Genomic DNA, 18,341 nt, shown 5'->3' on the forward strand with positions numbered 1-18,341 from the left:
GTAGAAACTTGCGGAATTGCTCCTTCGTGCGGAGACCAGCTGAGATAACAATTTGACCCGCATGGACTTGCCCCATCGGTGCCTTTCTTATCCGTCACGTCCGACCTCGGCAGCCCAGTTCCCTGTACTATTTATTCATGTCTCTCGCTTTTGCTTGCTTGCTAGCTAGCTAGCAGGCACGGTAGGAATTGAGAGGCACTCACCATGCAGCTCTCGTTGTTGGCTCTTCTTGGAGCGCTGGCGCTGCCTAGCGCGGCTGTTCCCCATGCGCGCGATGAGGGACAATGCAAGCAGACCACGGTTGCTATTCTGTATGACTACCATCGGGCCTGAAGTGCGATCAAAGCTAACCTCAACAGTGGTGGAGGAATGGCTGGTATTGCTGCTGCTGTATGTCCATCCCTTTGTCGCTTCTAGAAGGAATCCCACATGCTCACATGTTACCAGCAAACGCTGCACAATGCCTCCATGGAAGACTTCATGATCCTCGAATACCGCGACACCATTGGCGGTCGCGCCTGGCATAAGCCCTTTGGCCAGGACAAAGATGGTAACCCGTACATCATTGAGATGGGTTGCAACTGGGTATGCCACTTACTCAAGTCGTCATGCTGCGCTGCTAACAGTCACAGGTCCAAGGACTCGGCACTCCTGGGGGTCCGCAGAACCCCGTCTGGACACTGGTAAGTCTCCAGCCTTCACCACCACACCATTACTCTAACCCTCAAAAGGCCCAAGTTTACAACCTCTCCACCATCTACTCCAACTACAGCAACGTGTCGACCTATAACCAGTACGGCTACAAAGACTACTCCCAGCTGATTGACATCTGGGACGACATCTACGATGCCGCCGCCGCCCAAGCCGGTGTCATGCTCCTCGACAACCTGCAGGACCAAACCGCCAAAACTGGCCTGGCCCTGGCTGGCTGGCGCCCCAAGGTTGACGACATGGAAGCGCAAGCCGTTGACTGGTGGTCATGGGGTGCGTCACCCACCTGTCTCTCACCACATGTACACACTGCTAACTACCACCAAACACAGACTTCGAAGACGCATACACGCCCCTCGAAAGTTCCTTCATCTTCGGTGTCGCTGGCCAGAACCTCACCGTGAACGGCTTCAGCGACGAAGACAACTTCGTCATCGACCAGCGCGGCTACAGCCACATCATTCACGGCATGGCGTCGACCTTCCTCAAGCCCAACGACACCCGCCTGCTCCTCAACAACCACATCACCAACATCAGCTACTCCGACTCCGGAGTGACCGTCCACAGCGCCGACGGCTCCTGCGTGCGCGCCTCCTACGCCATCTGCACCTTCAGTCTGGGCGTGCTGCAAAACAACGCTGTCACCTTCACCCCATCCCTGCCCGAATGGAAGAAAGAATCCATCGAAGGCTTCACAATGGCTACCTACACCAAGATCTTCCTCCAATTCAACGAGACCTTCTGGCCCGAAGACACCCAGTACTTCCTCTACGCGGACCCCTACATGCGCGGCTACTACCCCGTCTTCCAGTCCCTCAGCACAGAGGGCTTCTTCCCGGGCTCGAACATCATCTTCGTCACCGTGACGGAGCAGTTCGCCTGGCGCGCCGAACGCCAGTCCGACGAGAAGACCAAGGCGGAGGTCATGGAAGTCCTGCGCAAGATGTTCCCGGAGAAGAACATTCCCGACCCCATTGCGTTCATGTACCCCCGGTGGACCCTGGAGCCCTGGGCCTACGGCAGTTACTCGAACTGGCCGCCCAGCACGACGTTGGAGATGCATGAGAACCTGCGTGCCAATGCGGGCAGATTGTGGTTCGCCGGAGAGGCGACCAGTCCGACCTACTTTGGGTTCTTGCATGGAGCATGGTTCGAGGGGCAGGCTGCGGGACTGCACATTAACAGTATCCTGAACGGCACTTGCAAGGCGAATACGACTTGCAAGGGTAGAAAACACTATGAGACGCTGCACGGAACTACGCCGTTGGCGGATTACAGTTTCGTGGATGGGTGGAACGGAAACAGTTTCTATGATTTCAACGATGACTAGACTGTCCCCTTCCCCCTCTCCCCTGTCCTCGTTCTCATTCACCGGCTCTACGTGGTGAACTGAATGTGCGTGTGGTGTATATATATAGTATGAATATAACATATCATCATTTAACCATCTATCTATCCAACCCGTACATCACTCATAATCATAACACAACCCCCTCCCCCGCCAGGGATGGAGAGGGGATTTACCAATCACAAAAGTGCACATTAAGGCTAACGTTCCCATTTGTCATGACACCTCCCTGACTAACGCCATGACATGTCTCCACGACGTCCTCAAACCCATTCAGACAGTCCTCGAAGCTATCAAACACACCAGTCTTGCCGACGCTGGCGTGCACCTTCGTCGGGCTGGTCATGTTGTTGACGAAGTGGTCCCAGTCGCCGTAGAGCACGTTCCACCGGTACTGGCAGTATTGCAGGGAGTAGAATTCCTTGATGCTGATTAGGGAGGCGCAGTTTGAGCCGCCGGTCTCGGGGTAGCAGATTGCGGAGAGGGCGGCGGTGGGGAGGAGGGGAAGGAGGAGGGTGGAGAGATGCATCTTGGTTCTATTGTTTAATTGCTCTTGGGTGTCTGGTGGGGAGTGGTTAGTTGGGTATAAAAGGTGAAAGTTGGGGAGGGGTGGTGGTTACTTTTGTGGTTGTGATGTAGAGTATGTATGTGGTAGAAGAATGAAGAATGGTGTGATGAAATTAGGAAATAACGAAGCGAACCTGGCTCTGGGGATATACAGTAATAGGTATAAATACTCCCATTCCACCGACTACAGTTGCTAGCTATCAAAGCAAGACAACCCACGCCAGGGGTACCTGCATCTCACCCCAAAGGGGGAATAGATCACCACGATCCTAAAACAAGCATTAGGAATGTTATGCATGTCTATCGAATTCAAATCGCAAGTTCTATCTCTCGCTAACAAACGCAAACCCAAAACGTGTGAAACAAATCAATCCTTACAGCCAGCCACTCACTCTGGCACATTACATCCCCGGCAAGGGATCAAATCAAAAATCCCACTGCCTCAACCAATTGCCCATCAGATCCCCCGTTACTGCACCCAATCCCTCCATGGTCTTGCTATCCCCGCGCGTCTGCTCCACACTAATACTCGCCGAGAGCATCTCGCCCGCGAGTCCGCGGTAAAAGTCAAGCAGCTTCAGCGCGGGCTTTTCGCGCACCTCGGTCTCCGACGGCGATTTGATCGCTTCCAGCTCGTCCAGCCACTGGTCCAGCGGCACCGCCTGCATACCGGGGTACTTGGCCTGGATGGCGGGGACGAGGGTCGCCCACGGTGTCTTGCAGGGGTTGACGAGGTGGTAAACGGCGTGCGGAGTGGCAGACTGGTTTTGACGACGGGTGTGCATGAGTTCAGTAGTGATGGTCGAGAGGGTATCCTAGCAATACCATCCATATTAGCCTTCATTCCCGCCCATACCTTTAGGCCAAAACAGAAAAGAAGGGAGTCACTTACAACAGGCACCCAATCAACCTCATACCCACCCAAATTCGCCGGCACCTTCCCAACAGACTTACTCGTCTTCACCAATGTCGGCACCCACTCATCCAAATTCCACATCCCCTTCACACTCGTCGGCCCGGCAATCTGCCCAACCCTAAACACCGTCGTCGGAACACCCGCCCCATCAGATGCAGCCAGACACAACCTCTCTCCAACGAACTTCGACTCGCCGTACCCCTGCACCAGCACTGCATCCACACTTTCCACCGGCTTCTCTGGCACTACGGGGCCCAACTTCTCCGTCCATCCGCCGATGGTACTCACACTGGACACGAACGACAAATGCGCGTTGTACCTGCTCCGCACACTGAAGGTAATGAACTCCACCACGCCCTTGATATGCGGATCCTCGAACGACTCGAGCGGGTGATTGAAGTTAACCTTCCACGCGTTGTGGATAATGAAGTCCACTTTCTCCAGGAGGTCTGCGTACTTGGTCTCGCTAAGACCGAAGCGTGGTTCGCCGAATGAGACAGTAAGGAACTCCACCCGGCTGGGGTTGAGCAGCGCAGTGTCCAGACCCTTGTCGGCGAAGCTGCGCTGCTGGCGGTCGGCCGCGTCAGATCGGTTGAAGCAGTATACCTTTGCGACGTTGGAATCGGTCAGCAGGCTATGAAGGAGGTAGGTTCCAAGCGAGCCGGTCGAGCCGGTGAGGATCACGGTGGAGTTGGCCGGGACAGGGACGACAGGGGTAGTGCGGCGCGGGAGCTGGGAGGTGTATTTCTCGATGGTGGCGGCGAGGCGGTCGGCGCGGGAGATGGTCGTTGTACGCAGGTTGCCGGTCACTAGGTCGTGCAGGTAGACAGCGAGCTGGGAGATGGAGGGGTTGGCGTAGATCTGCTGCTGGGAGATTTCCTGGCCAGCAGGGTAGCCGGCAGCGACGACAGCCTTGTTGAGGGTTTTGGCGAGCTGGATGGTTTGCAGCGAGTCCAGACCAGCGGTATAGAGGTCCTCATCGTCGCGGAGGTCGGCGCGGTCGAGGAGGTTGGCGATGAGGGAGCGGACGAAGGTGCGGAGGTTGTCGATGTTGAGGGTAGTGGGAAGCTCGACAGCGGCGGTTTCTTCCTCTGCTGCTGCGTAGATAGCCTCGATCTCATCTTTGTAGTCCTTGTTCACGGCGTGGCGCTTTGTGGTACCCTTGGGAGTTAGTTGGAAGGGCTTCTTGGAATCAGAAAGACGGATCTTGTTCTTGGCGATGCGGCCGTACTTGGGGACGGCTTCATTGGCGCGCTCCACGGTGGGCCAGATGGATTCGATGAAGGCTTTTTCGTCAACGGCTTCGCCCTCCAGAGCCCAGTTGGGTTCGATGAGGAGGGCTGTGTCAAAGCGGGCTTGGCCGATGAGGAGAGCACGGTGGACGCGCGGGTGTCCCTCAACGATCTTCTCCAGGGTGATGGGGTTTAGCTTCTCGCCGTTGCTGAGCACGATCACGTCATCGAGTCGGCCGTGGTATTTCCACAGGTGAGGATGCTCGGGGTGGCGGATGAAGAGGTCGTTGGAGTGGTACTCGGTGAGGTCTGGGAAGGTATGGAAGATGCCGTGGATTCGGCGACTGTCTGCTCGGCGGGGAATTACGAGCTCATACATATCGTCGCTGACGTGCTGCATGTCCACTCCATAGGCTGGGTTCCAGTCGAAGTAGCCCCATACATTCTTGCCTTGGGGGACGAGCGAGGAGATGATACCCATTTCGCTGGATCCGATGACAGTGATCATCTTGGTGAGTTGGGAGAGGTCATCGCCGACTTCTGGAGCAAGAGGAGCGCCGGCGAAATAGACATATTCAAGGGTGCTGAGGGCAGTGCGGGCGGCCGGGACGTGGGACATGTCTTCGAGGAGGGAGGGAGGCAGCATAGCTGCCGCAGGCTTGGTGGCGGTGATAGTAGAGGTGATGACGTCGGCGGAGAGAGGCTTTTCGGGGAGGATGACGAAGGGAATGTGGTGGAAGAGGGATTCGAAGAAGGCAAGTAGGCCCATCAGGTGGAAGAAGGGTGTGGTGGAGAGGACGAGGGTGTCAGGCTGGAGGTCGTGGAACAGCGTGGACTGTCGAAATTGGGGACGCGAGATGTATGCGGCGTAGTCGATCGTGGCGAGGAAGCCGTGCGTCAAGGGGACGGGTTTAGGCATGCCTATCTAGGTTAGATGTGCTAATGATTAAGGTTGTGGGATAAGTACCTGTTGTGCCGGAGCTGTGGATGATGATGGCGACATTGTCCTCGGCTTCCTGGTAGGTCTTGGTGTAAAGGTAGGGCTGGGCAGTGGTGCTGAAGAGCTCTGCAATGGAGGGCACTTCGTGGAAGGTAGTATCAGGACGGAAAGCCTGAATTTCAGACACGCGGCGCTGCTTTTCAGGTGTGTAGAAGAAGGCGTGACAGTCGGTAGCGTTGAGGATGTGCTGGTAGGCGTCATCGGAAAGACGTGTAGAGGGGAGGAGGGGCTGTTCCGTTAGAAAATGAATATAAATCTACAATACGTGGAACGAACCTTGTATCCAGTCTTATGAGCGGCCAAGAGGAAGATCAAGTATCGCACATCATTGCTAGCCATGTAAGCGATAGTCTTTGGCTCCTGGGCGCGTCCGATCTGCTTCTCGATCCACCAAGCAAAGGCGTCCACCGCGCGGGCCAGACGCTGGACGGTCACAGTATCATAGCCATCGGAGACATCAGCACCCGTGGGGATGAGACCGATGCGCTGAGCAGGGTTGGCTTGAGCGAGGTGGTCGACGACCACGGGGAGGAGGCGCTGTCCGGGAGTGGTGGCCATTGGCGTAGTAAATAGGATTAGAGTTTATGAAGTATAATTTGGAAGTAGCAAGTCTATATGCGATGAGAACAATGTTGAAGCAGTGAAGAACGAACAGAACACGATGCGATGATGAGGATAGAACCATAAATCGAGCGAGTTTGCGAGGTATTTATATCCAGGTGTCATTTCAGTGCGCGATTTCAAACCAGAACCTGGACATTATGGTGGCCAGGGGAGGAGCCGATTATCCAGGCAAACAGTGACACTAGACGGACTTATGCCGGTGGAGCAGTCTGCAGTGACGCTGCCGATCAATTCTAGAAAGTACCGACAGGGCTATGTGCATCATCTACTAGTATCAACTAAACCTACTATAACTCTAACGACTACGCTCATGCACCAAACAACCAATCCATTACCATAGACATAGATGGAAGACCGAATCTCAATCCTCATCTCATTATCAAGAACAAGAACCTTGGCAAATCTATCCATTTACCACGGACTCCATCCACACCCCGAAAGCTTAGCAAACCAAGTCTCCGGTCCGGCTGTGGCGGCGGGATATCCGTCTCGGCGATAGTCTAGTATCTAGATAAGAGGGATATCCTATTTCTGTTAGTAGTATCTTGATATTCCTTCGGTATGGTTGTATTACGTACCCTGCATGGTCTGAACCAGGGCCACAGTGCCGTCGTAGAGTATTACCTGTTCCGCATTGTGCAACCCCATCATACCATATCCATGTCTGATTTACCCACCGTCTACATCATCCGCCACATAGACTATGTAGCAGGCATCGGGCACAAGCACTAAACACGGCAAACCGAGCACTGTGTTATTCCCGAGCAGAGAGAAAACAAGAATCAGAATGAAACCGTTGAGTGGGGCGAGAAAGAACAATCCAAGTTGTCTGAATCAGAGAATATTACTGCTTTGGGTAATTTTGGAACGTAAATCGGATTTCGGCATTCTCGAATGGGAGTTATGCTCCGGCGTCATTGTTATTGGTTGGTATGGGCGGTGGTACTAACTGTATTAGGTAATATGCAACGAGGGGCTGTTTTATGCTACTCATGAACTTGCTTGTGGAAGAAGAGGGTGGGACAACGATTAGTGATGATGATCTTGTGCAGGGTTTGATGTACATTGCTTAAGTCGCTGATCATACGGACGTTAGGATACATGTCTGTGTTGTTATTAGTAGTACTATCTAGCCGACCTCCCTATCTACAATCTCAAATAAAGGTTTCGTAGGATGTGTAGTTTCCACATGCACAATGGTACCTGTTGAACGTTTATCCCTCCTGGTAATAATGCTTGCGCAGAATTTCTCATCAACCATTAGCTGACAGGATCTCTGATCCTCGGTTGAGGTTCGGATATAGATTAATCAACGGTGGATACGATTACTACCCCTTCCTCTTGAAGAAGAATAACAATGCAGCCAGGTGGCAGCATATCGACCAACGATCATCTAGCCCCTGCCCCATTTTATTCGGAAATAATAGACACAATCAATATACCTATACCAAGACCTAGTAAAACAAGCAAAAAATCCCTCACGCCCTAGAGACAACTCCCGCACCCTGCCACTACCCAAACACCTTCCATTCCACCAACCGCACCATCTCCCCCGTCTTAGGCGTAAACACCAACCTCAACGCCTCCGTCTTCACCTCATCCCAGCTAACCGTCGTAATTCCATTCGCCACCGCCGAGCTATAATTCGCATTACTCACTTCCTCCCACTCCCCTGTTGAGCCAGTGGTTTCCACCCGATAGCTATTTGGCACATCATACCCCTGCGTACTATTCGCAAAGAACGCGATCTCGGCACTTGCTGTGCTTGTCGCATTCTCAAATTCCACCTGGTACCACACTTCTGTCCCATTGCCGACGGGACTATCCCATCCGTTCGCTACGTCCTCGATCCAATAGAACCAAACTCGTCCGTCAATAGCCGCATGCACGTCGTCTGTGTCGGCGTCTGCCACAGATACACTACCCCGAGGATACTCGCTATCAGCGGCGAGTTGCACCGAGACGGCGATAGGGCGGGAGACTTCCGGTGCAGAAGCAGAGCTCAATTCAACCGTGAGACGGGTAAGGGTCTTGCTAGTGGCCACTGTTTCGCCGTCGACTTCGACGACGAGACCTACTGTGCCGTACTGACTGCCCGTGGCGTCCCATTGCACGGCAACATCGTGACCGTGGTAGAGGATGCGCTCGGCGCGGAAGTAGCTCACTGCCGAGGCGTCCGCCTGGGGGTTCACTTCCAGGACGTTGTCCGCGCGAGGTCGGATGCCCACGTAGCCCGAGAGAATGAGGTCGACAAAGCCCGAGTGGAAGTAGTGCGGGGAGCGGGGCAAGCCGACGATAGGGCTACCCGTGTCGGAGTAGTAGTCTTCTTCAATGTCAAGGACTCCGCCGCGGGCGGGGTTGTAGTGCAGTTGAGCGTACTGGCGGAGGATGCTGGTGTAGTCTGCGGTGGTAATGACGCCTGTTGCGGCGGTTTTGGGGTAGTGGTCGAGGAGGTTGGCGAGGCCCGTCAGGACTTGCGTGGTTTGATAGGGCCAGGCGGGGCCGTTCCATTGGCATTCCGGGTTGGAGCCATCGTAGCGGTACTGGACCATGTAGTATTGGTAGCTAGGCTCGTTGGTGCGGAGGCCATGCTCGCCCGCCAGCTGTGAGGAATTGAGAATATGAGTCCATGCGTTGGCGTAGGTGGTGTTATCGTCTGGAAGGTCGTGCGTCCAAGGAACGTAGCCGACGAGTTCGCGGCCACGGATGAAGTCCCAATAGGTAACGTATTCATTGTCTTCCTCGTAGCGGTCGATGAAGTGCTCGAAGGTGCTGTTCCAGAGGTCGTCCTGGAGGCGGGTCTTGAGGGCGCTCGCCAGTTGGGTATACTGCTCGCGAACGGCAGTGTCGCCGGTGAGATTGGCGATGTGGGCGATAGCCAGGGCGTTGGCGTATTGGTAGCTGTTGATGCTGGGTCGGAAGGCATATCCGCCTGTGAAGCCGTCTTCACCGCCAGAGGCATCGATGCTGGAGATGGTGTATTCGGTCGCGTCGGTCAGGGGCTGGATCCAGTAAAGGTCCTTGGAGGTGTCGTAGCCGCCGACGCCCAGAGTGGTGGAGTTCCAGCCGGCGTAGACAGTCTGCATGGAGGAGAGCAGGGGAATGGCATCATCGGCGACACCGTTGACTAGGTAGGCCTGCCAGACGCCGTCGGCCATGCATTCGGAGAATTGGTAGGGGTCGCCATTGGAGCTGAAGAGGAAGGACGAGTAGTCGCTGGTGAAGCGGCGGTCGCGACACCAGCGGCCTTCGCGCAGATGGAAATTGGAGGCATCGATCAGCAGAGCATAAGGTTCTTCCTGCCAGCTGACGTCGTTGAGGAACTCTGTCGTGATGTAGCCGTAGGAACCAAGGTCGCGCTGATGGGCCCGGAATATGCTCCAACGATAGTAGTAGACATCTTGAATGTCGGAGAGATCAGTCTCGAAGAGAGGAATCCGATCGCTATACCAAGGCGCATCGTTCCCAAAATAATTACTCAAGATGGAGTCGGCATCAAGGGCAGACGCGCCGAGGACGCCTGCCAGGGCGAGGACCTGTAGGGACCGCATGATGGATGTGCGTCATGGTGAAGGGAAGTAGAGCGATCGTTGTACTCTTATTTGAGTGAGAATCATAGCGCACTCTCCCCAGGGACAATCTCCGGTGGAGGAGAGGGGATGGTATTTAACCGCAGGGGATTCGGAGAGCATGGAATTCGCCGATTGGCGGGTTCCGGCGATCAGGGGAGAATGTCTCGCAAACCACGAAAATAAGCTTACCAAGTGTCTCCTGCGGAGGTGGCTCGGACGTGCAGTTCTTCAGACACCCCAGACGGGGTATTTCCGCATCTGCAAGTCATCAGACCATTGCTATCCTGGATGGGACGGTGGCATGACAAGTCGGGGAGCATGATAGGGTAGGAGACACAGGATACGGAACAGGATTGCAGCGCATGTCTGCGAATATTGAAACAGCCTATTATAATTTTAATCATCATGTCTCTGAATCAATTCAAAAGAAAGCAGAGTTTATCACTTGACTGATGATAAGAGTAAGAGGGGAGGGGGTAAAAAGAAGTAGGAAAAAAAGAATGCATCATCCGTGAATCGAACACGGGCCTCATCGATGGCAACGATGAATTCTACCACTAGACCAATGATGCTGGTATATGGTAAAGGGTGCTTTATTTATCTATCTGAGCTAGTTATGCACAATCCCTCTATCGTCCCCTTTTAGTATACAGAAGTACTCAAATACTATACAAGTGGACCAATGATGCGGAAGATGGCATACAATTTCATATCATTCTCCATACATAAAAGGCAACTTGAGATTAATATCTATAAATACTTGACCGACATCAAAGGAACGTGGGAGGCAGGCTGTGTCATATTTCCAATTTAGACGATCTTGGAAGTTAAGATGATTATGCACGGAGATGGGGCTTCTGATGTCTTTCATGCACGAGTAGGACATGATAATGAATGCTCTAGCAACGTTCATTTATGGTGAAGTGTAATGTCCTGGGAAAGGACCACCAAGGATTTGTCACTATTCTCGCCGTTAATATATTTTCATCGGCACTACTCTCCTCTTCCTAGTACTGATACTCGTAGTGTGAGGCTAGCATTGGCTAAGCCTCACTCCATTGAACGAAATCTCCGCTGCAAACTTACTCATCAACCACATACCTTGAATACTTCCAGTAGTTGAGACGTTCACGAATATGTTAGATTACATCGCAGACTCTCTCCGATAGGAACTAGGTACAGAGCACAGGTCATTATATATTCCCCTGAATGTCATATTCAAAGGCGCTCACTAGAGCTACGCAATCACAAGGACACTCGAGAGAGCCACATCAGTTGAAGACTTCCACCTTCCACGCCCCTTCCAGCGTCGACTTCTTCAACGCCAACAGAGCCAAGTCCCCCAAAGTCGCCGCCGACAACAACTCCAGAACCTGCAAATGCCCCTTCAGCTCCTTTCCAATCCAATTTCTCAACTCAATCGCATTCAACGAATCCAACCCAAACGTCGCAAATGGAGTCGACTGCGTATACGCCTCCACAACTTCTCCGGGGAGCATGAGAATCTCGCCAAGTTTGTCGCGCAGGCTGACAGCCGCAATGTCCAGGGCTGCCTGGAGATTGGCCGCGCGGCGAAGTTGCTGGGTGATAGAGAGGGATTTTGTGGATGAGGAATTGGCAGTATCGGTGGCTTCGCTTTGTCTAGCGGCTTCGACGATTTGGGTGAAGCGGGCATCGGAGGCGTAGTATGGAGTTGGGCTCGGGGGAGCCCAATGCACACCAGTGATGCACTGGTCCGCATTGAAGTTGGCCAGGCGTCCCTGCATCGCCATCTCCACTAGGGCGAGCACCTCCACTTCTTGCATCGTGTTCCCTGATGCTAGGTTCTTCATCACCTGTGCCTTTTTCTCCGCATCATCGGAGAGCACGCCGACATCGCCTACCGCTGCAAGATCAATGGATACTGCGGATAACCCCTTTTGGCGGCGGTAGCGCGCCAACGCATCCAGAAAGCAGTTACCCGCAGCATAGGCAGCTTGGCCGCGGTTACCGACAATGCCGGCAACAGAGGAGAGCATGACGAAGAAGTCCAGTGGCTGGTGGAGAAAAGCGTTGTGGAGATTCCAGGCTGCTGAGACCTTGGGTCGCAGAACGGCATCCCAGTCTGAGAAGGTCATTTGTTCGAAGAGAATATCCTGCTGAACGTTAGATGCATGCACGCAAAAGAGGGAAACAGGAAAATGGGGATATAAGTACCTTGAGGACCATGGCTGCGTGAATAACACCCTTGACCGGAGGCAGTTCCTTCTGTAGTTCTGTAGCCATCTCCTCAACATGCGAGACTTCAGACGCATCGCATTTTCTGATGTAGATCGATACACCCACAGCGTGACATTCGCTGATAACCTTTTGCATAGCTTCCGTGGTGGTGCCACTGCGGGAGAGCAGGACAACATGCCTAGCTCCACGCTGAACCATTCTCCGAGTGATAGACTGGCCAATACCTCCGGTGCCACCGACAATAACGTACGTGGCATCGGGCGAAAGAAGGTCACTGGACGGAAGGGGGTGCGTGGCCTTGACCTTCCCATTTATCCGATGATCCACAACAACCTTACCTGTCGTCTTTCCACTCTGCAACTTGCGCAGCACCGATTCCACATCCGCAATTCCGACAGTCGTCACCGGATGGACGGGAGTCAGTATCCCCTGCGCGAACATTTGCATGATAGTAGTGAGAACCCGGTTAAGGATCTTGCCTCTGCGCTCCGCGACATGCGCCAAGTCCAAGGAGGAGAACGTGCAATTATACTCAAACTTGCCCATTTCCAGCCGAGTATTGGACGTAATATCCCGCTTCCCAATTTCAATGAACCGACCAAAGGGCGCCAGGCAGTCCCATGTCTCCCGAAGGAACTCACCGGCAAGCGAGTTCAAAACCACGTCCACGCCGTGGCCATTTGTCGCTTCACGGATGCAAGGTCCAAACTCGGTGTTGCGGCTGTAGAAGATGCGACTTGCCGGGATACAGTATCGATCGATTAGCATTTGTTTCTTCTTCTCACTGCCTACCGTGGCATAGATCTCGGCTCCCGTCAACTGAGCCAGCTGGATTGCGGCCTGGCCGACACCTCCCGCAGCTGCATGGATGAGGATGCTTTCACCGGCTTGCATCTTAGCCAGCTCAATAAGTCCATAGTAAGCCGTGCTGTAAGTGACAGGAACAGAAGCTGCCATTTCGAAATCCATAGAGTCTGGAATCAGAGCTGCGCTGCTTGCTGGACACCGCGCGTAGGTGCTATACGCGCCGTGGGACATGGCACATACGCGGTCTCCGGGCTTGAGGGAACTGACATGGGCTCCAACACGAGCAACTGTGCCACTACACTCGATACCCAAGTAAGGGCTTGCGACTTGGCCCATGGCAATTACCACATCCTTGAAGTTGGCTCCAGTGCAAGCCACTTGGATCTCGATCTCGTCGTCGCCAAGCGCCTGAGCCGGATCATCCGTCCAGTAGAGGGAGTCTAGGGCGCCCAATGTACCGATAGCGATCTTCAGCCGACGATCTGTTCCTTGGTCAAAGCTCTGCGTGTACGGAAGGGACGGATGGGTCTCTTGGAAGAGAGTGTTATTCAGCTCAGCTTGCTCTGCTAGACGAGGCACCATCAGACGCCCACCGACTTCAGTGAACTCGTAGTCAGTCAAAGGTGTTTGGTCCTCGTCACTGGCGGCTTTCTGACCAGTGCCGATCGACGCCTTGAAGGCATTCATAATCAGATGGACCCGACCTGCTATGTCTTGCTTAGAGCTGGGATCCAGGTCGAGGCTGAAAGCTGCATTTCCAGTTTCTGAACGCACAGAACGCAGAAGTCCCTGACTGAGGTTGAGCTCGGGTTGATCGACAGCCAAATATGCACCGGAGGTGACCCAGAGACAGTAGGAGCATGTGATGAGGAGTTCTTGGACCAGCTTGAAGGATTCTGAGGTCAATGACTGCAACAGCGGAGCGTCTAGTTCAGCCAAACAGATGTATCGATACTTGGCTGAGATGGGGGCGCGGGATAGGGCGACTACAGTGGCAGTGTACACTGTACTGGTTTCGATAGCTTTCAGGAGCGAAGCGATGAGTGGATCAGAGCTGTTTCTCTCGCTAACGATAATGATGGTTGTCTCGTCATCAGATGACGACACTTGCTTGTGCCCATTAGATGTGCTGTGACAGCCGTTGGCATGGGTAACGCCAGTCCCATTCATTTCGCCATGCCCATGTCCATGAGCCTGACCATTCCCATTACTCTGTAGGGTAATTGGAGCTGTGCCATTTGCTTCGAAAGGAAACGATACGGGCTCCCACTGCGTCGTGTAACACCATGGATGCGGGCGAGATTCGACCAACATGTCACTGTTGACGGGGACCATCCGGAAGCCGAGAAGAGTGAGCACGGGCTGCTCTGCGGATGCAGGAGACCACGCATCAATGGTAAAGTCTACTGCCCGGGGACAGGAAATGTCTGCCGACAGACCATTGACGAGGGTCTCAACTGTCGCGCCCGGCTGAGATGGGAAATTGGCTGCAATGTTTATTTCTCGGATATAAGTTGGCATGAAGAGGCACGGAATACTGTCATGACCCGCCCCTAGAACCAGGAAGGACAACTGGACGCACAGATCCAGGAAGGCAGGAGACACAGTCAACGGTGACTCATGGCCTGACGGCATAGTTTGTGCTGTTGCAGGGACTGTAACCCTGCCGCATGCATACCTGCTCGACCCGGTGCCTGCGCCCCCGACGGTCAACCCGCTGTCTGAACCGAATGTGAACGCATCGCTGTATCCCGCTCCGCGACTCCCTAGATCGGCGTAGAAGGCCTCTGGAGACACAGGGAGGTATTCACCCTGGCTAGCCTCCTCCCTTCGTTTTAAGCTGGCATGGAATGGTCGGCGCTCGCTGACAGGGTTGGAGGTAGACGACTCCTGGCGTCTGATGCCGACGAGACCACGACAATGCTCTCGCCAACCACGACCAGCCGCCCATGAGGCAATTCGAAACTCGTCCCATTCGCTGGAGTAGGAGCGGGTGCCTTCCGTGAACGCGCTTAGAGAGAGCCAGGTCTCGTACTCGACGTTCTCCTCCAGGGTGAACGCCGAGGAAGCATGGAACTCGCGGAGCCTGTACCCTGCGATCTGGGACAGCGGGATGCCTCTCAGCTGGGCCCGTTGACTTGCCGCCTCGACTGCCATGCTGACGTAGCCGGCCATCGGGAAGGTAGTCATGGATTGCATACGATGACCGCGGAGCCATGGCATGTTATCCAGTGTGAAAACATTTCGCCAGACAGGTTGTTCATCCTCACAGGCGGAAGCTTCCAACTGTCCCAGCAAATCGTGCCGAGGGAAGCGCGGCAGTCGGTGGTTGTAGGTGATGCGAGACTCCCGCCAGTAAGACCGATGAGACCAGGGATACGGGGTGAAGGCTGTTATCAGTGCTGGTGTCGACTCATCCGCGAAAGTCTGATTGACTTCGCCAAAGTACAGGTCTTGACCAGCCAGAAACAACCGGCTCGCAAGCTGGAGGGTGGCCTTAGTGGCATGTTCATTGCGGACGAGGGAAGCAAAGTACTGGGTGTGCGTGTTCTGAAGACCCTGCAGAATCTGCTTGATCGGGCCCTGCAATGCGGAATGCGGACCAATTTCAATGATGATGTCGGGTTTGGTTTCGGTGCACAGCTGCCCCAGCGCGGTTGAGAATCGGACCGGATGCGTCAGATTATCCACCCAGTATGATGCCCCCAGGACTCCGGGCTGCTCTACCTTCTGACCTAACAGCGAGGAGTAAAACTGGACATTATCCTTCTTCGTTGACGGCGCAACCTGCTGGATGGCGCTGGCATAATCATCGGCGATCAGCTCCATGTGGGGAGAGTGGTAGGCAACGTTGACTTGAAGCTTGCGGTGAAAGACTTGTCGCGCCTCCAACTCTTTTGCAAGAAGTTCCATGGCAATGGCATCTCCAGATGTCGTGGTTGACCGGGGTGAATTCTCACAAGCGACGGCGATGTCCTCCCCCAGCTGGAGTCGTTTGATAGTTTTGCGCACCTCATCATCACTCTCTCCGACAGCCATCATGCAACCATTTAGCTCTGGAAACCGGACTTGAATTTGAGCAGCAAGTCGGCCCCGATAGTACGCCAGGGCAATGGCGTTGCTCACGCAAACCGCACCTGCCGCATAAGCTGCTCCAACCTCTCCGCTGGAGTGTCCGACAACCATCTTCGGTTCGATGCCCCAGGAAGCCAGGAGATCCGTCAGGGCAAGCTGCACGGCAGTGCAGACTACTTGGGAGATCTGCGGCTGACTGACACGAGATTCGGATGCCTCACGCTTCAGCTCTTCAAACAGGCAGAAGTCAGCCCCCAGATCCTCCAACGTGCGCGCTGCTTTCTGCATGGTGGCAGCAAATACCGGATGGGTATCGATGAGTTCAAGCCCCATGCGTGGCCATTGTGCACCCTGTCCAGTGTACACAAAGGCTATAGTGGGAGAAGCGCCGGCTCCCAGCTTGGCGCGCTGAGGAATGCTCGCCGGCCCATTCAAGGCCTTGACAAGTTCGTTCGTGGTGGACGAAGTGGTAAATGCAATTCGCCAAGGAAAATGAGAGCGTCGCTCACCAAGCGTGTATGCGACATCGTGCACCAGGCCGCGTTCGAAGACTCCAGGGTGTTGTTCCAAGTAGATGAGGAGGTTCTGGGCGACGCGTTTGGCAGCCTCCTCATCATAGCCGCTAAGCACAAAGAGCCGTGGCGTATCATGAGGAGCGCTGGGGGCCTGACCCCGGGCACGGGAAGGTCGTTCCAGTACGACATGGCAGTTGGAGCCACCAAAGCCGAAGTTGTTGATACTGACGTATTTCTTGCCCTGGGGCCAGGGACGCAGATTGGTCGGCACCTTCATGTTCCATTTGTCGAGAGGGATGGCGGGGTTGGCGCGCTCAAAGTTAGCATTGGGGAGAATAAATCCGCGATGCAACATCAGGGACGCCTTGATTACGGAGACAAGCCCACTGGCGTTCTCGAGATGTCCAAAGTTGGATTTGACGGAGCCGATGTATAGCGGCGCTCGTTTGGTCCGACCCTCGCCGAACACCCGCTGGATGGCACCGACTTCAATGGGATCACCAACCTTGGTTCCCGTGCCGTGTGCCTCCACAAACCCTGTCTCACCAGGGGAGATGTTGGCGCGGGCATAGACCTCTCGCATGAGCTCTTCTTGGGCTTCTCCATTGGGATTCGTCAGGCCTAGCGTTGTTAGCTTGTCGCCCTGAATTTTCCTTGTCTAAAGGGTGGTGGACGCACCGACAGTTTGACCATCGTGGTTCGCTCCAGTATTCATTATGACCGAATATATCTGGTCATTGTTCTTCAATGCCTGATCCAGTGGCTTAATAAGTAGACAGCAGGTTCCCTCGCCGCAGGCAAATCCAGAGAGGGCACGGTGATCGAATGAAAATGTCTTTCCGTGCTCGTTAAATAGCCTATTGTATTCGGGTCTCGATTAGCATCCAGAACATAGAGTCTCATTATTTTCTATAGAATGACGTTACCCCATCATCGACATAGAGACGATATCATCCGGTTGTATGCGCATTTTACTTGCAGCAACAAGAGCAGAATCTGCCTCCCCAGAACGAATGCTCTGCACGGCCAGATGTAGGGCATACAAACTGGAAGAACAGGCCGTGTCAATAGCCATAGACGGGCCACGGAGGTTGAAGAAATGTGAAATACGACCAGCTTGGATAGATTCCTGACCACCCGTGGCATCGAAAATGGGGACTGTGTTCAGGTCGCGAAGCACTCCGCGGCGGTAGTCTGACAGACCAAGGCCCACGAAGACTCCCATACGTGAGCCTGCTATGGATTGCAGTGGGATGCCGGCGTTCTCCACTGCCTCGTAGACACATTCGAGGAGATGTCGCTGTTGGGGATCTACAGGGATTGTCAGTCGATCTGTGCTGGCGTTTGAATCTACTAAGGGGAGTGATGACACTTACCCATGGCCATAGCTTCCTGCTGCGTAGTGTGAAAGAAAGGAGCGTCAAACTGGGAAAGGTCCTCCTGCATGAAGTACCCTCCCTTGGGATTAAAGCAGCCCTTTCGCTGGGGATCTGGATGGTAGTAGGCCGCACTGGAGATCCGGTCGGAGGGTATTGGGCCCCAGGTATCACGACCTCGAGATACGAGAGTCCAGAAGTCATCAAGCGTACGGACCTGGCCCGGAAGGCGACAGGACATGCCCACAATGGCGATGGGAGTTGTAGGATCCTTCATGGTGGACATTTAGATGACAGCTTGGAAAGACGGAAGAAGGTAGGATACTGTATCCGGACAGATGTGGAAAGGAATAGCTGTCTATGGGGAAGAAGCCAGCT

The 18,341-nt window shown here is 54.1% G+C and overlaps 5 protein-coding genes and 1 non-coding gene across 6 annotated transcripts; 1 reads left to right on the forward strand and 5 right to left on the reverse strand.

Moving 5' to 3' along the window:
* Window positions 1–204: 204 nt before the first annotated feature.
* On the forward strand, window positions 205–2,041 carry AKAW2_10127S (putative flavin containing polyamine oxidase; the record flags this gene model as incomplete). Its single annotated transcript, XM_041683735.1, has 6 exons — window positions 205–311; window positions 360–390; window positions 448–585; window positions 633–683; window positions 732–984; window positions 1,044–2,041. The coding sequence occupies 6 exons, from the start codon at window positions 205–207 to the stop codon at window positions 2,039–2,041; spliced, it is 1,578 nt and encodes a 525-aa protein (XP_041536847.1).
* A 190-nt stretch (window positions 2,042–2,231) lies between these two features.
* Window positions 2,232–2,588, reverse strand: AKAW2_10128A (uncharacterized protein; the record flags this gene model as incomplete). Its single annotated transcript, XM_041683746.1, has 1 exon — window positions 2,232–2,588. One exon carries the CDS (start codon window positions 2,586–2,588, stop codon window positions 2,232–2,234), a length of 357 nt encoding a protein of 118 aa, XP_041536848.1.
* A 463-nt stretch (window positions 2,589–3,051) lies between these two features.
* AKAW2_10129A (putative NRPS-like enzyme) lies at window positions 3,052–6,332 on the reverse strand (the record flags this gene model as incomplete). The annotated part of the gene is made up of 4 exons (XM_041683757.1): window positions 3,052–3,441; window positions 3,519–5,695; window positions 5,742–6,003; window positions 6,051–6,332. The coding sequence occupies 4 exons, from the start codon at window positions 6,330–6,332 to the stop codon at window positions 3,052–3,054; spliced, it is 3,111 nt and encodes a 1,036-aa protein (XP_041536849.1).
* Window positions 6,333–7,909: 1,577 nt separating this feature from the next.
* AKAW2_10130A (uncharacterized protein) lies at window positions 7,910–9,949 on the reverse strand (the record flags this gene model as incomplete). The annotated part of the gene is made up of 1 exon (XM_041683769.1): window positions 7,910–9,949. One exon carries the CDS (start codon window positions 9,947–9,949, stop codon window positions 7,910–7,912), a length of 2,040 nt encoding a protein of 679 aa, XP_041536850.1.
* A 522-nt stretch (window positions 9,950–10,471) lies between these two features.
* On the reverse strand, window positions 10,472–10,542 carry AKAW2_t10005A. Its single transcript has one exon. It is a non-coding gene; the product is annotated as a tRNA-Gly (tRNA).
* Window positions 10,543–11,241: 699 nt separating this feature from the next.
* On the reverse strand, window positions 11,242–18,240 carry AKAW2_10131A (type I polyketide synthase; the record flags this gene model as incomplete). The annotated part of the gene is made up of 5 exons (XM_041683780.1): window positions 11,242–12,105; window positions 12,167–17,208; window positions 17,266–17,444; window positions 17,514–17,898; window positions 17,964–18,240. The coding sequence occupies 5 exons, from the start codon at window positions 18,238–18,240 to the stop codon at window positions 11,242–11,244; spliced, it is 6,747 nt and encodes a 2,248-aa protein (XP_041536851.1).
* Between the last annotated feature and the right edge of the window lie 101 nt (window positions 18,241–18,341).

Source organism: Aspergillus luchuensis, chromosome 1 (assembly GCF_016861625.1).
Source record: "Aspergillus luchuensis IFO 4308 DNA, chromosome 1, nearly complete sequence".
Classification (NCBI taxonomy): Eukaryota; Fungi; Ascomycota; class Eurotiomycetes; order Eurotiales; family Aspergillaceae; genus Aspergillus; species Aspergillus luchuensis.